The sequence below is a fragment of the Mirounga angustirostris genome, unplaced genomic scaffold, assembly GCF_029215605.1.
Source record: "Mirounga angustirostris isolate CCGP_5_RB_7025 unplaced genomic scaffold, mMirAng1.0.hap1 SCAF_14, whole genome shotgun sequence".
Classification (NCBI taxonomy): domain Eukaryota; kingdom Metazoa; phylum Chordata; class Mammalia; order Carnivora; family Phocidae; genus Mirounga; species Mirounga angustirostris.
This window is the reverse complement of record NW_026991722.1, coordinates 7,578,834-7,593,855: the sequence shown is the minus strand read 5'-3', so window position 1 is coordinate 7,593,855 and position 15,022 is coordinate 7,578,834. Positions and strand designations below refer to the sequence as shown.

Genomic DNA, 15,022 nt, shown 5'->3' with positions numbered 1-15,022 from the left:
GGTCTCAGCTGAGATTTCACTTCCCCTGGGAAGCCTTCCTGGATCTTTTCCCTAATCAAAAACTTTGGGGTAGGTCCTTCCTCCATATGCCTACATTTGGTACTAAGGCAACTGCATGTTGACTTTCTGTCCCCCACTAGACCCTCCTCAAGAGCAGGCAGTACACAGTATCCACCAACGTATGCCAAGACTATCACAATGCTACAAGATGAAACCAATGAAGTCAAAGGGCACAGAATGCAATGAAATCTGCTAAATGAATTAGGAAGACAGAACATTTAATAGCAAATACCGAGTTAAATTCTAGAAATTAAATTCCTTACTGCTCTTCCCTGGTCTAGTGAATCAAGCTGGGATTCTCCTCTTATCCCAAACAGAGGACACCCCTCACCTTCTCAGACAATATATGCCCTCCTAGGGATTCAGCAACTGTTTACGTCCCACCCCAAGAATCCATAGCCCCTCTCTCACCCCAGCTCCAGTCCACCACCCACCAACCAGAGGTGTGTACTAGAAATCATATCTCCTCCGAGGCCTGACTCAGAGCTGACATCAAAACCCCCCCTACCCCTTTCCCACGCAGACTCTACTCTTCAATATGTTGTTCCAAGAGAGTTTACTGATGCCACTGAAGTGCCAGCATCAAAAAGCATTTAACAGCGTCCAGCTGTTTATCTAGTCCTAACTCTAGCAAGTTGGGTCTTTACATGGTCAACTGAATATACTATCCACTAAAGAAGACTACATTTATGTTTAATTTTTTCCATTTTTTTTTTTTTAAAGATTTTATTTATTTATTTGACAGAGAAAGACAGAGCGAGAGAGGGAACACAAGCAGGGGGAGTGGGAGAGGGAGAAGCAGACTCCCCGCCGAGCAGGCAGCCCGATGCGGGACTCGATCCCGGGACTCCAGGATCATGACCTGAGCCGAAGGCAGTCGCTTAACCAACTGAGCCACCCAGGCGCCCCTAATTTTTTCCATTTTTATTAACTAAGGGCATAAGCAATGGCCAATCAGAGAATCTGGTCAATAAGAGATGACTCATGCCACCAAGAAGTATACAAGATTCCAACCACAAAAACAAAACAAAACCTTCATGTGTAGCCAGATAATGGCAAAGAGCAATTTTCTGCCTTGCTTTTTGAAACTGAAAATCATTCATATATTCCCATTACTACCTTTCACAGCCACTTAGTATCTTTTTTCCTGGTGAAAATGTGCAGTAATAGCAACCAGATTTAATGGCTATAAATGAACCAAAATACCTGACACACATCAGGTACCGTACCTTTCATTAGAGGAGAGAACATGTCTATCCGTTGTAGTCAGAGGTAGCCAAGGAAATGTAGAAAACTTCAAACACTTCACAGTCTGATTTACTGTTAATGGAACAGCAAAATTTAAGGGATCAAAGGCAATGTTGAAAGACTCACAATATTAAGAGTAAGGCTTCACCCTTAAAAACAAGTCCTCAAAGTTATATCTTACAGTAACTTAAAATATACCAAACAAGGTCAGCTGCAAATTTGTTCCCTAACAAGATAAACAACAGAGCTGTTTTCATAATTTACACAGAACCATATATTATTATTAGAAGGGCATTAAATACAAACTAATATTGAATGACATTTAGAGCTTCCATTACATTTTCTATTTTACCCTGCTGCTAACCAGAACACAGAGCTTAAATTTAACATAAAAGGAACTGGCATTTGGAGATCTTTAATTGTAGAAATTAAAAATGACATAAACATAACCATATACTATATTTAATTAGTCATGTTCAAATATCCTAAATGGTGTTAGATGTTTAAACTTCTTTGAAGATGACTTGAAGACCATAAGGTTGAAGATCAAATATCAGCACTCAGGATTAAAAGAAATCTGAGAAATCAACAGTTTTAAGCTACCCCATTCCAATTATTTTTTAACAGATCTCATATTGTACAAGTTAAGGTGGCAATGCTCAGAAACAGTATCTAGTATCTACATAAACCCTTCCAAGTGGCAAATATTCTTCCTGCCAAATGCTTTGAAAAGAGCATGAAATCGTTGAATATAGATAACAGCATTATTAAATTCCCAATATAGCACAGTTGTTTCTTTCAAAAGTGCTAAGACCCGGGGCGCCTGGGTGGCTCAGTCGGTTAAGCGGCTGCCCTGGGCTCAGGTCATGATCCCAGGGTCCTGGAATCAAGCCCTGCATCGGGCTCTCTGCTCAGCAGGAAGCCTGCTTCTCCCTCTCCCACTCCCCCTGCTTGTGCTCCCTCTCTCGCTGTCTCTCTCTGTCAAATAAATAAATAAAATCTTAAAAAAAAAAAGAGTGCTAAGACCCAAGCAGGATTTACTTTCTAACAGAAAAGTAAAAGGTGGGTAGGACACATTTATACCGCACTCAGAAAGATGTGTCCAAAATAAGCCATATTGTCAATCCACAAACTGCAACTCACATAACAAAATGTTACCATCTCAATGGTCCCTAACGTTTTCCACCTCCCAGCCCTGGACATACTCTCTCCCTTCAGATGTCTCTCACTGTCACTCAATGAAGCCTCTTAATCATAAACACAAAGAAACTACCATCTCAAAAACGGAGGCTCCCTAACAAGCGTAACAAAACTTTTTCAGAAAGAAAAGGTCTAAACAAGTTTTCAGTTCTTTCTTAGGCTGTTATTCAACCAGAGAGTTTCTAAGGAAGCATTTTAATAATGGAGGGCTTCCAAACAGAATTAAACTGAATACTTGACATAAGCAGTTATATCCTTGGACACAACCTTTTCATTGCAACTGTGCAGGCAATAAACTGTTAGGTACATGTTTACTTAATTATTCCCTAACTGCATTATCCAGAATAAAGGTTTTATCCTTCTAAGCCTCAGTGCCTTCATCAGTAAAATGGAGATAGTAACAATATCAATTTCACTGGAACGCCAGTGAAGATTCATTCATTCATTCATTCATTCAAAGAATACACAGAGGGCCTAATAAGTTTTTGGCATTGTTCTTCTGCTCACTGGGGATAAAGCAGTATTCACAGCTATTATTAAGCTTATAAACAGGGAGACAAAAAGAGGTAAATAAATACGTAATTTCAGATTATGATGTATGTTAGGAAGAAAACTAGACATAGACAGAAAGTGATCACTAGCTAGAGTCCTCAGGAAGTTCTCTCTGAGGAGGTAACATGTGAGCAGAGACACAGCCAGACATGAAAAAACTTGGAAGAGATTCCGGGGAGAGAGAGAGAGGCTCTAAATCAGAACTCTTCAATCAACTGGATGCTGGGATAAAGATAAATGAAGAAACCCAAATGATCCTGAGTCTTTGGCTTGAGTAACTGGATGAACAGTACCACTTAGTGAGCTGGAGAATAAATACCATGACATATATATAGTGCATGGCACCGTTCCTGACAAATCTGTGTTCAGTAGGCCCTGAGGACTACTGCCACCATCACCACCCACCTCCAGAGTTGCTCGAATGCAGTTAGAATAACATAAAATGTTACCATTTAGACTCTACATCCTAAACTAATTTGAGGAAACTGAAACATTCAGTTCAGTGCTGAAACATTCAAGTTGGACCACAATATGTCTACACCAACGAAGAAAAGTACATTAATTTCTGATTTACCAAGTCAACAGCATCTACTCTCTCTCTCTCTCTCTCTCTCTCTATATATATATATATATACACACCCATTGGTCGTGGAGACACTTCCATCTGCTGGAAATTACTTTTGTCTTGAGGAAAATATCCTATTAAAATTTCAGGTTGTTGTGGCAATTCTGAGAAGAAAATATATATTACTATATTACTGGTTCTTTATTTGCTAAAAGTGAAATTTACTCTTTTCAAATATTAATGTTTCTCTTAAGTTTTACAATCATTTTAAAAACTAGAAAAATAACAGTTTTTTTTTACCTGAAGAGTCTCCTTATAGAGGAAAAAAATGTAAATGCTGAGCAAGTTTTTAATGGGGGGGTCCCCTCCCTTTTAAGATTCAGCAAATACAACTATTTGTTGTAATAAAAACATCCATAATGTACATAAAGAATCTGTTACAAAGTATTTATTCAAGGGCTCATCTCTGCTTCTTAGCCCATCTCCTCCTCTCTCTTACTCCAGTTATGTAGCTCCTGACCACTTCAACCTTCGGGAATCAAGCACTATCTTTCAGTATCTTTGACGACTCTCTGTCACATGTGATTACAAATTCAGCAGTTCAGTTGCAATAAGAATGGGAACACAATATTGTTATTATTGCTATTGTTGAAAATTTGTTATTATTGTAGAAGTAATCTGTAAAGTAGTCTCAAAAAAGAAAATCTCTGGCATCTTTTAGGCCCCTTGACCAAAAAAGCAATGAATACAAATGTATCCTCCTCTGAATAACTGTAGAAGGTGGGGAAAAGGTCAAGCTCATGTAACTTAATGCGAGAACATGATCTTTTTTTTTTTTTTTTTTTTTTTTAACCTAAGGTCCCTTTCCTTAGAATTAAGCACTAGAACCAATATATTTCTATTTTAACAGAATGCGTCACATTGATTCCAAAGAGTTACCAGTTTGTTTGGTTTGGTAAGATGCAGAATATAGCGCAGCATCTTCTGAAGGAAGAATAAAAAGTCCATCCAGAATGCCATCAATTTCAGCCTGCAGATTCGGCTCCACATTAGAACGAAGTTTAGATAAGAATTCGACTGCACCAAGATCAACCAAATGCTGGACTGCTGGGGAATACTGAAATAAGAAGAGGAGAGTCTTGAGAATAACCCATATATATCAAAATTTCTACACTTTGTCTTACAGCAACAAAAACATGAAATTATTTTTAGTATTCTAGATATTCCTTTTTTAAAAAATAAATCTTGCATTGATACATGTAAAAGTAAAGAACTTCCATGTATACGACATAGATCTATAGAGACATACATAAACCACGTGATAACCACTTATGACAGAAAAGCCCAGACATTAAGCACTAGAAATGCACACTATAAACTCCTGTTCCTACTTATAAAATGGATTACCTCTCCCCACAGACTCTCACCCTATCCCCGCCAAAGAATGCCAAAGGAACAATCCCCTATGACCACACAGTGACTTAGTTTTGAAAGGCTACACTAGCACTCTTGACATTTAACCCTGACAACTACTCTCAAAACAGGCTGAGGAACATAAATCTGAAAAACAGATACAGAAAACGCAATTTCACATTCTTGAGGTATTATTTCTAAGGGTAGCTTACCCACTGCCGCCCACCCTCATCCACTGCCCCCATCCATCTTCCTCCTCCCTCTGACTACCTTCCATGTCACACGCTGTCATGGGGCACAGGGCCTGGAGAGGGACCAAAGTAGGAGCAGCAAGGTGGGGCCCTTCCTCCTCTCACCATCCCTCCCAAGGGCCCTGGGGGCAAGGAGGCGGGGGCCAGCTGGCCAGGGGGAGAAGGGGGGCATTCAGCTTGGGCTTTCCCCTCTGGAATAAACCATTGATCATGGAAAAAAAAAAAAAAAAACCTTTAACTTTAACTTTAAACATGTTCTCTTCCATACAGACACATCTAATTATTAACACGCAAATAACAGAACAAAAAGAAAAACAGAATGACAAATACCGACTTCCAAAGATGATTCCAAAAAAATCAGAACACACCAAAACTCAGAAGTTCTGTTACTTCAGAGAGCACGGTAATGTGAGGTTCAACATTACAAACAAGATCAAAGGAAGCGGAGCGTTATATACCCTGAGGAATTAAAATTCAACGTCTCTCGTTGGTTAGAAAAAAAGTTGTAATTATTTAACTTTCAAAAAAATGCTACAATTAAATGACCGCTCTTCTGATTTTATTTCAAAATGATCCTACCTTAACCAATCTGTTCAAAAGGCTGAGAACCTCTTCTTTCATTGGAACAGACGGGAAATTGAACCATTCCAGCAAATGGAGAAAAAGTAGCCTCTCCCGAACTAGATCATCGCAACAGACCAAGTTGTGCTCAACCTTGCAGAGAATGTTCTTGAGAGCGCGTTCCCGGATCTCGGCCAGCCGATGACCTGTCAAAGTGCAGCACACTGAGCTGCTGCCCAACTCCAGAGAGACGCCCCCGCCCCCCCGAATTTACCCTACCACTCAGCTATTTACGCGGGGACGAGGGCAGGGTGAAGAGGGAACTAAAGCGAATTCTTTCACAGGCGGGCCTCTGCCGCATTCGCGACGCGAACTGCTCAGTTTACACCAAGTCCGAGATGGGTTCCCGGCGGCTGCCCCGGCGAGGCCAGGATCAGCGGGAGCCGTCTCGGGGTGGACCGGCCTCGAAAACGTTACACGGCCATTCTTAGCAAGTGGCCACGACAGAAGGGTGACTGCAGCGAGGGGCAACTCAGCCTGTTACCGAGTTTCCTGATGAGCCCCGTCAAGACCATCTCGTCCCGCTCCATCAGCCGCCGCCGGAGAATTAAACTGCCGCGCCACAGCGTCCGTGTACAATTAGTGTCCCCATGGAAACCCGGCCGGTCGGGCTGTTGAGTTCCGCAATGTAGCAGAGAACCACCAGACGAACAGGAGGCACCGCATGAGCTGCTGCAGGCCCCCCGCGACTCCACAGAAGCTTACAGTCTCTCTGTAATTACTACTACGCAGTCCCTAGACAGTAGCCTTTGTCGTAAGAACGGGAAAGAATGAGGAGACAGGCAGGGAGTAGAACCCGCCCCGGCCGCGGAGCACGTCGGGAGTTGTGGTCTTCGCCCGTTTGTGCTTCCCTCCCGGAATTCCGGTCCCGCCACTGCACCCACCTTCCTGAGGTTCCGGGATCCCAGCGCGGGCTCCGGCGCGGACTCCCGCGCGGGCTGCGGAAGTCCCGGCAGAGCCGAGCCTGGCCCTGCAAAGTCGCTCTGGCCCGGCCCATCTGAATTCTCGGCTCCCAGAACTTTCCAATGTGCAATGCAGAGTTAGGTTGGGTTTGGATTCCCGCACATCCACAACCGCCCCATCCCCGTTCGTTACTAAAATCACTTTAACTGTAAAATGTACCCGCAAAGGCAAGCAGTGTCCTCGGATACTGAAGTTCGCTACAAACAGGCAAGTCACGAAAGGAAAGGGGGTCGGGAAGGAAATAAGCACAGAAGAGAAAAAAGGGGGCCGTAGAAACAAAAAAAATGGGGGGCAGGGCAAGGGTATGAATTGATATTTGAATGCCCCACAGTTGGCTTTTGCACTGAACAAACAGAAGGAAAAAAAATTCTAAGCCGTGCTAAGAGCAACAAAATTAAATTTGTAAAATGATTTGCATTTTAGAGAACATTTTCTCTCACGGATGCTTTCAATTTCCCTTGGAAAGGGATGTCAAGGCAGGTATAATATCCATTATTATTTCGCAAAAAAAGGGAGCGTAAAATCAGAGAAGTTCCTCAACCACAGTCAGACCAACTAGTTAAGTGGCCGATTGAGGGCCTGACCTTCATTTTTCTTTGTAACATTCGTGGGACCTTGCTGCTTCTGCGAGGTGCGTAGGCTAGAAAGTGGTGATGTTTGAGCTGGATCTTGAAGGGTAAGTAGGAATTTGTTTGCCAGGCGAAGAAATGGGGTAAGGGGATTCCTGCCAGAGAAAACAGTGCATGCAAAGCACGGATTCGGAATGCGTCTGTCGAGGTCAGGGAAAGAGCAATTCTTTTTTTTTTTTAAGATTTTATTTATTTATTTGAGAGTGAGAAGGAGAGAGAGAGAGAGAGCATGAGGGGGGGGAGGGTCAGAGGGAGAAGCAGACTCCCTGCTGAGCCAGGGAGCCTGATGCGGGGCTCGAAACCGGGACTCCGGGATCAGGACCTGAGCCGAAGGCACATGCTTAACTGACTGAGCCACCCAGGCGTCCCCTGGATTTATTGTTTTATTTGAAAGAACTATATGTACAGTTATTCTTCAACCAAGCTATAAGAGGCAAAACCAAGTAGATCTAAGGAAGAAAGTGTTCTCAAGTTCTTACACAATTTACTTTTCTCTGGCCTCATTTACCTCAAAGAACCCAAGGGAGGAAGATTTTAATCTTCACTCCCCCTTAAGGAATAGATATTCTTCATAGCTATGAGAAGACATTCTAGCTGAAATAAAACTTCATAATTTCCAGTAACAAGGTTAGTTAATCTGTATCTTTCCTTGTTACAAATTGATCAAGAGTTTTAGTGTGGGGCACTGGAAGTACATATGTGAACTTTAAAGAGGGTATATAAGCTTTATTTTTTTTTTTTTTTAAGATTTTATTTATTTATTTGAGACAGAGAGCATGAGAGGGAGGAGGGTCAGAGGGAGAAGCAGACTCCCTGCCGAGCAGGGAGCCCGATGCGGGACGCGGGACTCGATCCCGGGACTCCAGGATCATGACCTGAGCCCAAGGCAGTCGCTTAACCAACCGAGCCACCCAGGTGCCCAGGGAAAGAGCAATTCTATGCGGCCAAATTACCCCGCAGGAAGGGAAGTGAAGGGAAGGGAAGTGAAGGGGCTGCTAGCATGCTAGTTATTCTCCATTTGTCCCTCTGTGGTGAATAGGAGACACAAGTAGGAAATTGGAGAGTGGGAAGAAAAAGAGGTGTGGTTATTTAATCAATGTTCCACTAGTCCATACCTAAGCCTCACTGGCCAAGGCGGTATCGGGCTGCGTTTCTCAAGGCTCAGGAAAGAGAAGAGCTCCTGATAGATACTGTGCCAAATGGACCAAAAAGTGGAAACAGTTATACCAGCTGAGAAGTTTCTGTAGTTACTGAAGCATGAAGGCTGTAGTTGTGGATTTGAAGTATCAGGATCAAAATACACATGATGGTACAAAGGAGTAATGGAAATAACTTTTTAAAGATAATTCTAAGATGAAAGTCTTAGATGGTGAGACACTGAGGATGTCAGTGGGGAAGGGATGATAATACTGTGGGAGAAAAATAAATTACAGTTGACTCTTGATCAACATGGGTTTGAACTGCCCGGGTCCACTGATGCACAAATTTTTTTCAATAGATATAGTACAGTATGACTGTACTATAGATGTGTTTTCCCTTCCTTATGATTTTCTTAACATTTTCTTTTCTGTAGCTTGCTATATTGTATGAATACAGTGTGTACTACATATAACATGCAAAGTATGTGTTAATCGACTATTTGTTACTGGTAGGGTTCGTGTCAACAGTGGACGATTGGTAGTTAAGTTTTTGGGGAATCAAAAGTTAGACGTGGATTTTTGACAGCACAAGGCTCAATGCCCCCAAACCCTGTTGTTCAGGGGTCAACTATAATTTAAAACAAGCATGTTGCAAGCAAAAAGGGGGGTCAAAAATGAAATGGTCTCCTTTTTTAATGAGATATGATGGGCATAAAACATTATATCAGTTTCAGGTGTACGGCATGATTTGATATTTGTATACACTGTGAAATGACCAACCACAGTATGTCTAGTAGCCATCCATCAAAAATGGTTTTATGTTGCTTTTATTTTCTAATTTTTATTGTTATTGTTGAGCATATATTGTTTTCATAATTAGAAAAAATCATTAAGTCCTGCTTATTACATTCAAAGCAATTGTGTATCATTTTTCTATTAGACTAAGTATTGATTTGCCAATTCTTCCTTAAAGAATCAATCTTCAACTTATTAATTCTGCTAAAAAGAATAGTCATACTCTAATGTATTTACTGTACTTTTTTTTATTATCCGTAACTTTCTCGTTCCTTCCTTAGGTTTGTTTTACAGTTCCTTTTCTCACTTCTTGAGCTAAAGGTTTTGTTGTTTGTCTTCATTCTTTCTTATTTAGTTATAGAGAATTCCATGAACCCACATCTAAGAAAAGCTTTAACCATATATCATGAATTTAGATTTATAATGTTCTAACTGTGGTTAGAACTCTCAAGCATTCTGAAACTGCTATTTTCATACTTTCAATTTCACCCAAGATCTATTTAGGAGGAGGTTTTTAATCATCAAGTCTGTCCTGCATATCCTTTAGTTATTAATTTTCTGTTACTACATCCCAGTCAGCAACTGGGGCTTTTAATCATTTTAAACTTCAATGTAGGTTTTTTAAATGATGCCCAACTACTTGAAAAAAAATGGGCAATAGATATCTGTGTGGATGTATGGAGAACTGTATGTATGTATATTTGTAATTTTCTACTTGTACTTACAATAGTTTTTGTTATATTTCTTTAAATGCTAACTTATAATAAAAACATGTTGAATTTTACCTGATGGTAAATATTTGATAGTCATTCAGGTAGCAGTGTATGTATGGATTGGGAACGGAATGAAGAGTAGAGACCTTATATGTTGGGATCTGCTTATCACAAACCATGCAACATTATGGAGAAAAACATGTGGCTCCAGGACCACAGGTCAAATTCTAATTGTTGAACTCTGCTTCATTTTCAACCATCCTTCGACCTTTCAGTCATACCCACTAACAGCTGGCATTGCCTCAGTCTGCTATACTGGATCCTTTGGCTTAGATGAAGATATTTATATCAAAAGTCACAGGAAGGGGCGCCTGGGTGGCTCAGTCGGTTGGGCGTCTGCCTTCGGCTCAGGTCGTGATCCTAGGGTCCTGGGATCGAGCCCCGCATCGGGCTCCCTGCTCCGCGGGAAGCCTGCTTCTCCCTCTCCCACTCCCCCTGCTTGTGTTCCCTCTCTCGCTGTGTCTCTCTCTGTCAAATAAATAAATAAAATCTTTAAAAAAAAAAAAAAGTCACAGGAAATATTCAGTGACTCTCCTAAGAACTCATACTACTATCTGTGGTGATTTTATTCCAGGAGAAAAAGAAATGCTTTATTTTTTTTTTCCTGGAAAAGTCGTGCAATTTTGCCCTTCCTCATAATTTGAACATGAATTCTAATACTTGGGTAGGTCTGTCAGTTGGGATCATATGCATTTCCTACCCTTTATTTCTGTTACTTAACTAACTTAAAATCTCTGGCTCATAGTCATATAAACTAAGCAAACTATTACACAGACTACAAACCTTGGAGCCAGACAGGTTTAAAACCAGCTTTGCAACCTTCTTAATTGCATAATTATGGGTAAGCTAATTAACTTTCTTGGTTGCAGATGACAAAAATTTCACTCAAAGGAGTAAGCAAAAATGAGATTTATTATCTCGCTCTAAAAAGGATCGGGCCTCAGAGACTCAACAAATATTAATATTCTTTTTCTCAACATCTTAGTCTTGCTTCCCTCGGTATGTTTGTCCCATTCTTTTGTATAACGGGCAGGATTCTCCCAAAATATATAGGGCAAGAGAGAAGTATGGTTCAGACTTCCATCTTCTCATATAGTGACCCAAGAAGAAAGAAGAACATTTCTTTCTCCCAACATCCAGATATAAAATCCATGATGGGAAACCCCATCAGGATTAGCCATTATGAGATTGCCTGATCCTAAGTTACTTACTTACACTCTGAAGTGCAGGGCAGGGTATTATAATCGTACTGGAGTTAGAAGTAGTTGGGCAGAAGACTTCCACTAAGGAAAGGGGTGGGATGAACAGAAAATGGGGGGAAAGAATGTTGGGAAGGGGGAAAAACCCTGATGCCTCTATAACCCCTAATCCAGCTTCTACAAGTAGAAATTGCGGTTAAAGATAGCACGCACTGATAGGACATGTGTGAGGACCAAAGGAGATAAATCAAGGAAAGCACTTACCCCAAGACCTCCATAATAGGTAGTAGCTACAAATAATAGCTATTTTAGTGGCTGTCAAACCTGAGGATGCCTCTTTGCCACATTGAATGTTTGGTGTCCCCCCTCCCCAAAATTCATATGTTAAAATATAATCCCCATTGTGATGGTATTAGGAGGTGGGACTTTTGAGAAGTTACTAGGTCATGAAGGTGAAGCCTCATGAATGGGACTCGTGCTTTTTTAAAAGATGTTCCAAATAGATCCCTCCCCTCTCTGTTATGTGAAGACACAGAAAAAAGAGCTATCTATGAACCAGGAAGCTGGTCCCCACCAGACACTGAATTTGTTAGCACTTCGATCTTGGGCTTTCCAGCCTCTAGAGCTGTGAGAAATAGATTTCTGTTGTTTATAAGACATCCCCATCCAGTCTATGGTATTTTGTTATAGTAGCCTGAATGGACTGAAATAATTGTCTCTCTAGGGAGCAAATGCAATATTATATCGTATGTCAGTACTACCTCCAAGTATAACCACAAGGTAGCTCCGATCAGCAGAGAGAGCTCAGAGGAACCTGGCCCAAGAAGCAGTCTTTCTTTTTTTTTCTTTTTTATTTATTTGACAGAGAGAGAACGTGAGAGAGGGAACACAAGCAGGGGAAGTGGGAGAGGGAGAAGCAGGCTTCCTGCCAAGAAGAGAACCCAATGCGGGGCTTGATCCCAGGACTCTGGGATCATGACCTGAGCTGAAGGCAGATGCTTAACGACTGAGCCACCCAGGTGCCCCAAGAAGCAATCTTTCTGCTCATTGTGGGAGACCTCAAAGGCAGAGGTGCTCAAGACCTTCCAGCTATTGATGCAGCCAAACCCAGGCACAATTTCCAGGACAAAGGGAGTTCTCTAACCTTCTTTTCCTCATTTTTCAAAGGAAAGAAATTATTGGCCCAAAGGGAGAAATCCTTCTACAAGCCATCTTTACATGAATTAAAATATTAATTTATTTATCAAGACAACATACAAAAAGAGCGAACAAGCAGGATTCATAAACAAAAAGACTCTAACCAATAGATGTGGGTTATTCATGGTTATTCAAGTTATTCATGGTCCCCCAGGGTAGGCAAACATTCTGTGTGTATTCCAGAAAGTCCCCTGGACCCCAGCCTGCCTTACTCAAGAATAAAGATCATGATTCAGGGTGCCTGGGTGGCTTGGTCAGTTGGGCATCAGACTCTTGATTTCAGCTGGGGTCATTATCTTAGGGTGGTGGATTGAGCCCCATGTTGAGCTCTGCACTCGGGCTCCCTCTCAGCAGGGAGTCCGCTTGAGATTCTCTCTCTCCCTCTGCCCCTCTCCCCGCCCCATGCTCACACTCTCTGTCTCTCTCTCAAAATAAATAAATCTTAAAAAAAGTTTTTAAAAAAGATCATGATTCATTAATAATTCTAATCTTTATTTGTTTTTTTTTTTAAGTAGGTGCCACACCCATCATGAATCCCAATGTAGGGCTTGAACTCACGACCCTGAGATCAACACCTGAGCTGAGATCAAGAGTCAGTTGCTTAACCAGCTGAGCCACCCAGGCACCCCAATAATTCTGATTTTTAAGAAGGTAAAATGATTTTGGCTAAAGGTTTCATCCCCTACTTACGAATTGTCCTAATCATGCTCCATAATTTTGTCCTATGAATTTATATAATATTTAATTTTTAAGGGGATCATCAATTCTAATTCATTTTTCCAATACCAAAATAGAAAGGTAATAAATACTTTATGCCATTTTAAAGTGGAAGAATTGAAACAAGATATATTCATGTTCCACTTCAAATAGCAAAACAACACGGATTTGAACTCTGCTTTCTTTGCACAATTTAATAAATAGGGGTCTTAATTATAGATGTGGAGAAGCAGACAAGGATATCTGCTATCACCATTGCTGTTCAACATTGTATTGGAAGTATTACTGAGAGTAATTGGCAAGAAAAAGAAATAAAAGACATTCCAGATTAGTAAGGAAAAGTAAATCTATTTCTATTTGCAGTTGACATGACCTTACATGTAGAAAATTCTAAGGAATCCACAAGGAAACTATTAGACCAAAGGAAAGACTTTAGCAAGGTTACAAAATACAAAATCAATATACAAAATCAAATTCCATTTCTCTACACAAGAAATAAACAATCCAAAAATTAAATTAAAAAAATTTTACATTTACAATAACATTAAAAAGAATAAAATAATTGGGAATAAATTTAACATAAATATAAGACATCTACATGGAAAACTACAAAATATCATTGAAAGACATTTTTTTAAAGATTTTATTTATGGGGTGCCTGGGTGGCTCAGTCATTAAGCATCTGCCTTCAGCTAAGGTCGTGATCCCAGGGTCCTGGGATCGAGCCCCGCATCGGGCTCCCTCTCAGTGGGAAGCCTGCTTCTCCCTCTCCCACCCCCTGCTTGTGTTTCCTCTCTCGCTGTGTCTCCCTCTGTCAAATAAATAAATAAAATCTTTAAAAATAAAAAAATAAAAAATAAAGATTTTATTTATTTATTTGACAGAGAGAAAGACAGCAAAAGAGGGAACACAAATAGGGAGAGTGGGAGAGGGAGAAGCAGGCTTCCCACTGAGCAGGGAACTCAATGCAGAACTCAATCCCAGGATCCTGGGATCATGAGCTGAGCCGAAGGCAGATGCTTAACCAACTAAGCCACTTAGGAGCCCCATTGAAAGACATTTTAGAAGACCTAAATAAATAGAAAGACATCCTTGTCATTGATTGGAAGATTTTGTATTGTTAAAATGACAATACTCCCCAAATTGCACTACAGATTTAAAGCAATCTCTTTTCAAATACCCAGCTACCTTTCTCATAAAATTAACAAGCTTATCCATATGGAAACAATATGGATACTACTGGCTTATATTCATGTGGAAATTAAGGGAATCAGACTGGCCAAAACAATCTCAAAAAAGAACAAAATTGAAGGACTTCTTCCCAATTTCAAAACTTATTACAAAACTACAGTATTCAAGAGTGTGTGGTACTGACATAAGGACAGACATATACACTCACCAATGGAATACAACTGAAAGTCCAGAAATAATCATTCACATTTGTGAGTGATTATCAACAAATGTGCCACAACAATTCAACAAGGAAAGAATTTTTTTTTCGACAAATGGGACAACTGGATATCCACATGCAAAAGAATCAATTTGGATCCATATCTCACACCATCTACAAAATGAACTTAAAATGGATCAAGGTCCTAAATGCAAGCACTTAAAACTATAAAATTCTTGGGGAAAAAAATAGGCATAAATTTTCATAAGTGTAAATTAGGCAGTGGTTTCTTAGATATGGCAGCAAAAGC

The 15,022-nt window shown here is 40.5% G+C and overlaps 1 protein-coding gene and 1 long non-coding RNA gene across 6 annotated transcripts in view; one reads left to right on the top strand and one right to left on the bottom strand.

The window, feature by feature from the left end:
- Positions 1-6,626, bottom strand: part of RTTN (rotatin) — a 155,201-nt gene extending 148,575 nt beyond the window's left edge. For 2 of the 4 annotated variants that reach the window (XM_045886566.3, XM_045886567.3), the window contains exons 1-5: positions 6,395-6,626; positions 5,869-6,056; positions 4,565-4,742; positions 3,700-3,789; positions 1,290-1,380 (exon numbers count right to left, since the gene is read on the bottom strand). In XM_045886566.3, the coding sequence (XP_045742522.1) occupies positions 1,290-1,380; positions 3,700-3,789; positions 4,565-4,742; positions 5,869-6,056; positions 6,395-6,440 (593 nt within the window). In that variant the 5' untranslated portion in view covers positions 6,441-6,626. The other 2 variants (XM_064577749.1, XM_064577750.1) reach the window with 2 other exon arrangements.
- Positions 6,627-6,806: 180 nt separating this feature from the next.
- The window catches only part of LOC123852513 (uncharacterized), a 47,742-nt gene continuing 39,526 nt past the window's right edge, over positions 6,807-15,022 (top strand). For both annotated transcript variants that reach the window (XR_010407234.1, XR_008506990.2), the window contains exons 1-2: positions 6,807-7,080; positions 13,121-13,256. This is a non-coding gene — a long non-coding RNA (uncharacterized LOC123852513). The remainder of the gene's footprint in view (positions 7,081-13,120; positions 13,257-15,022) is intronic.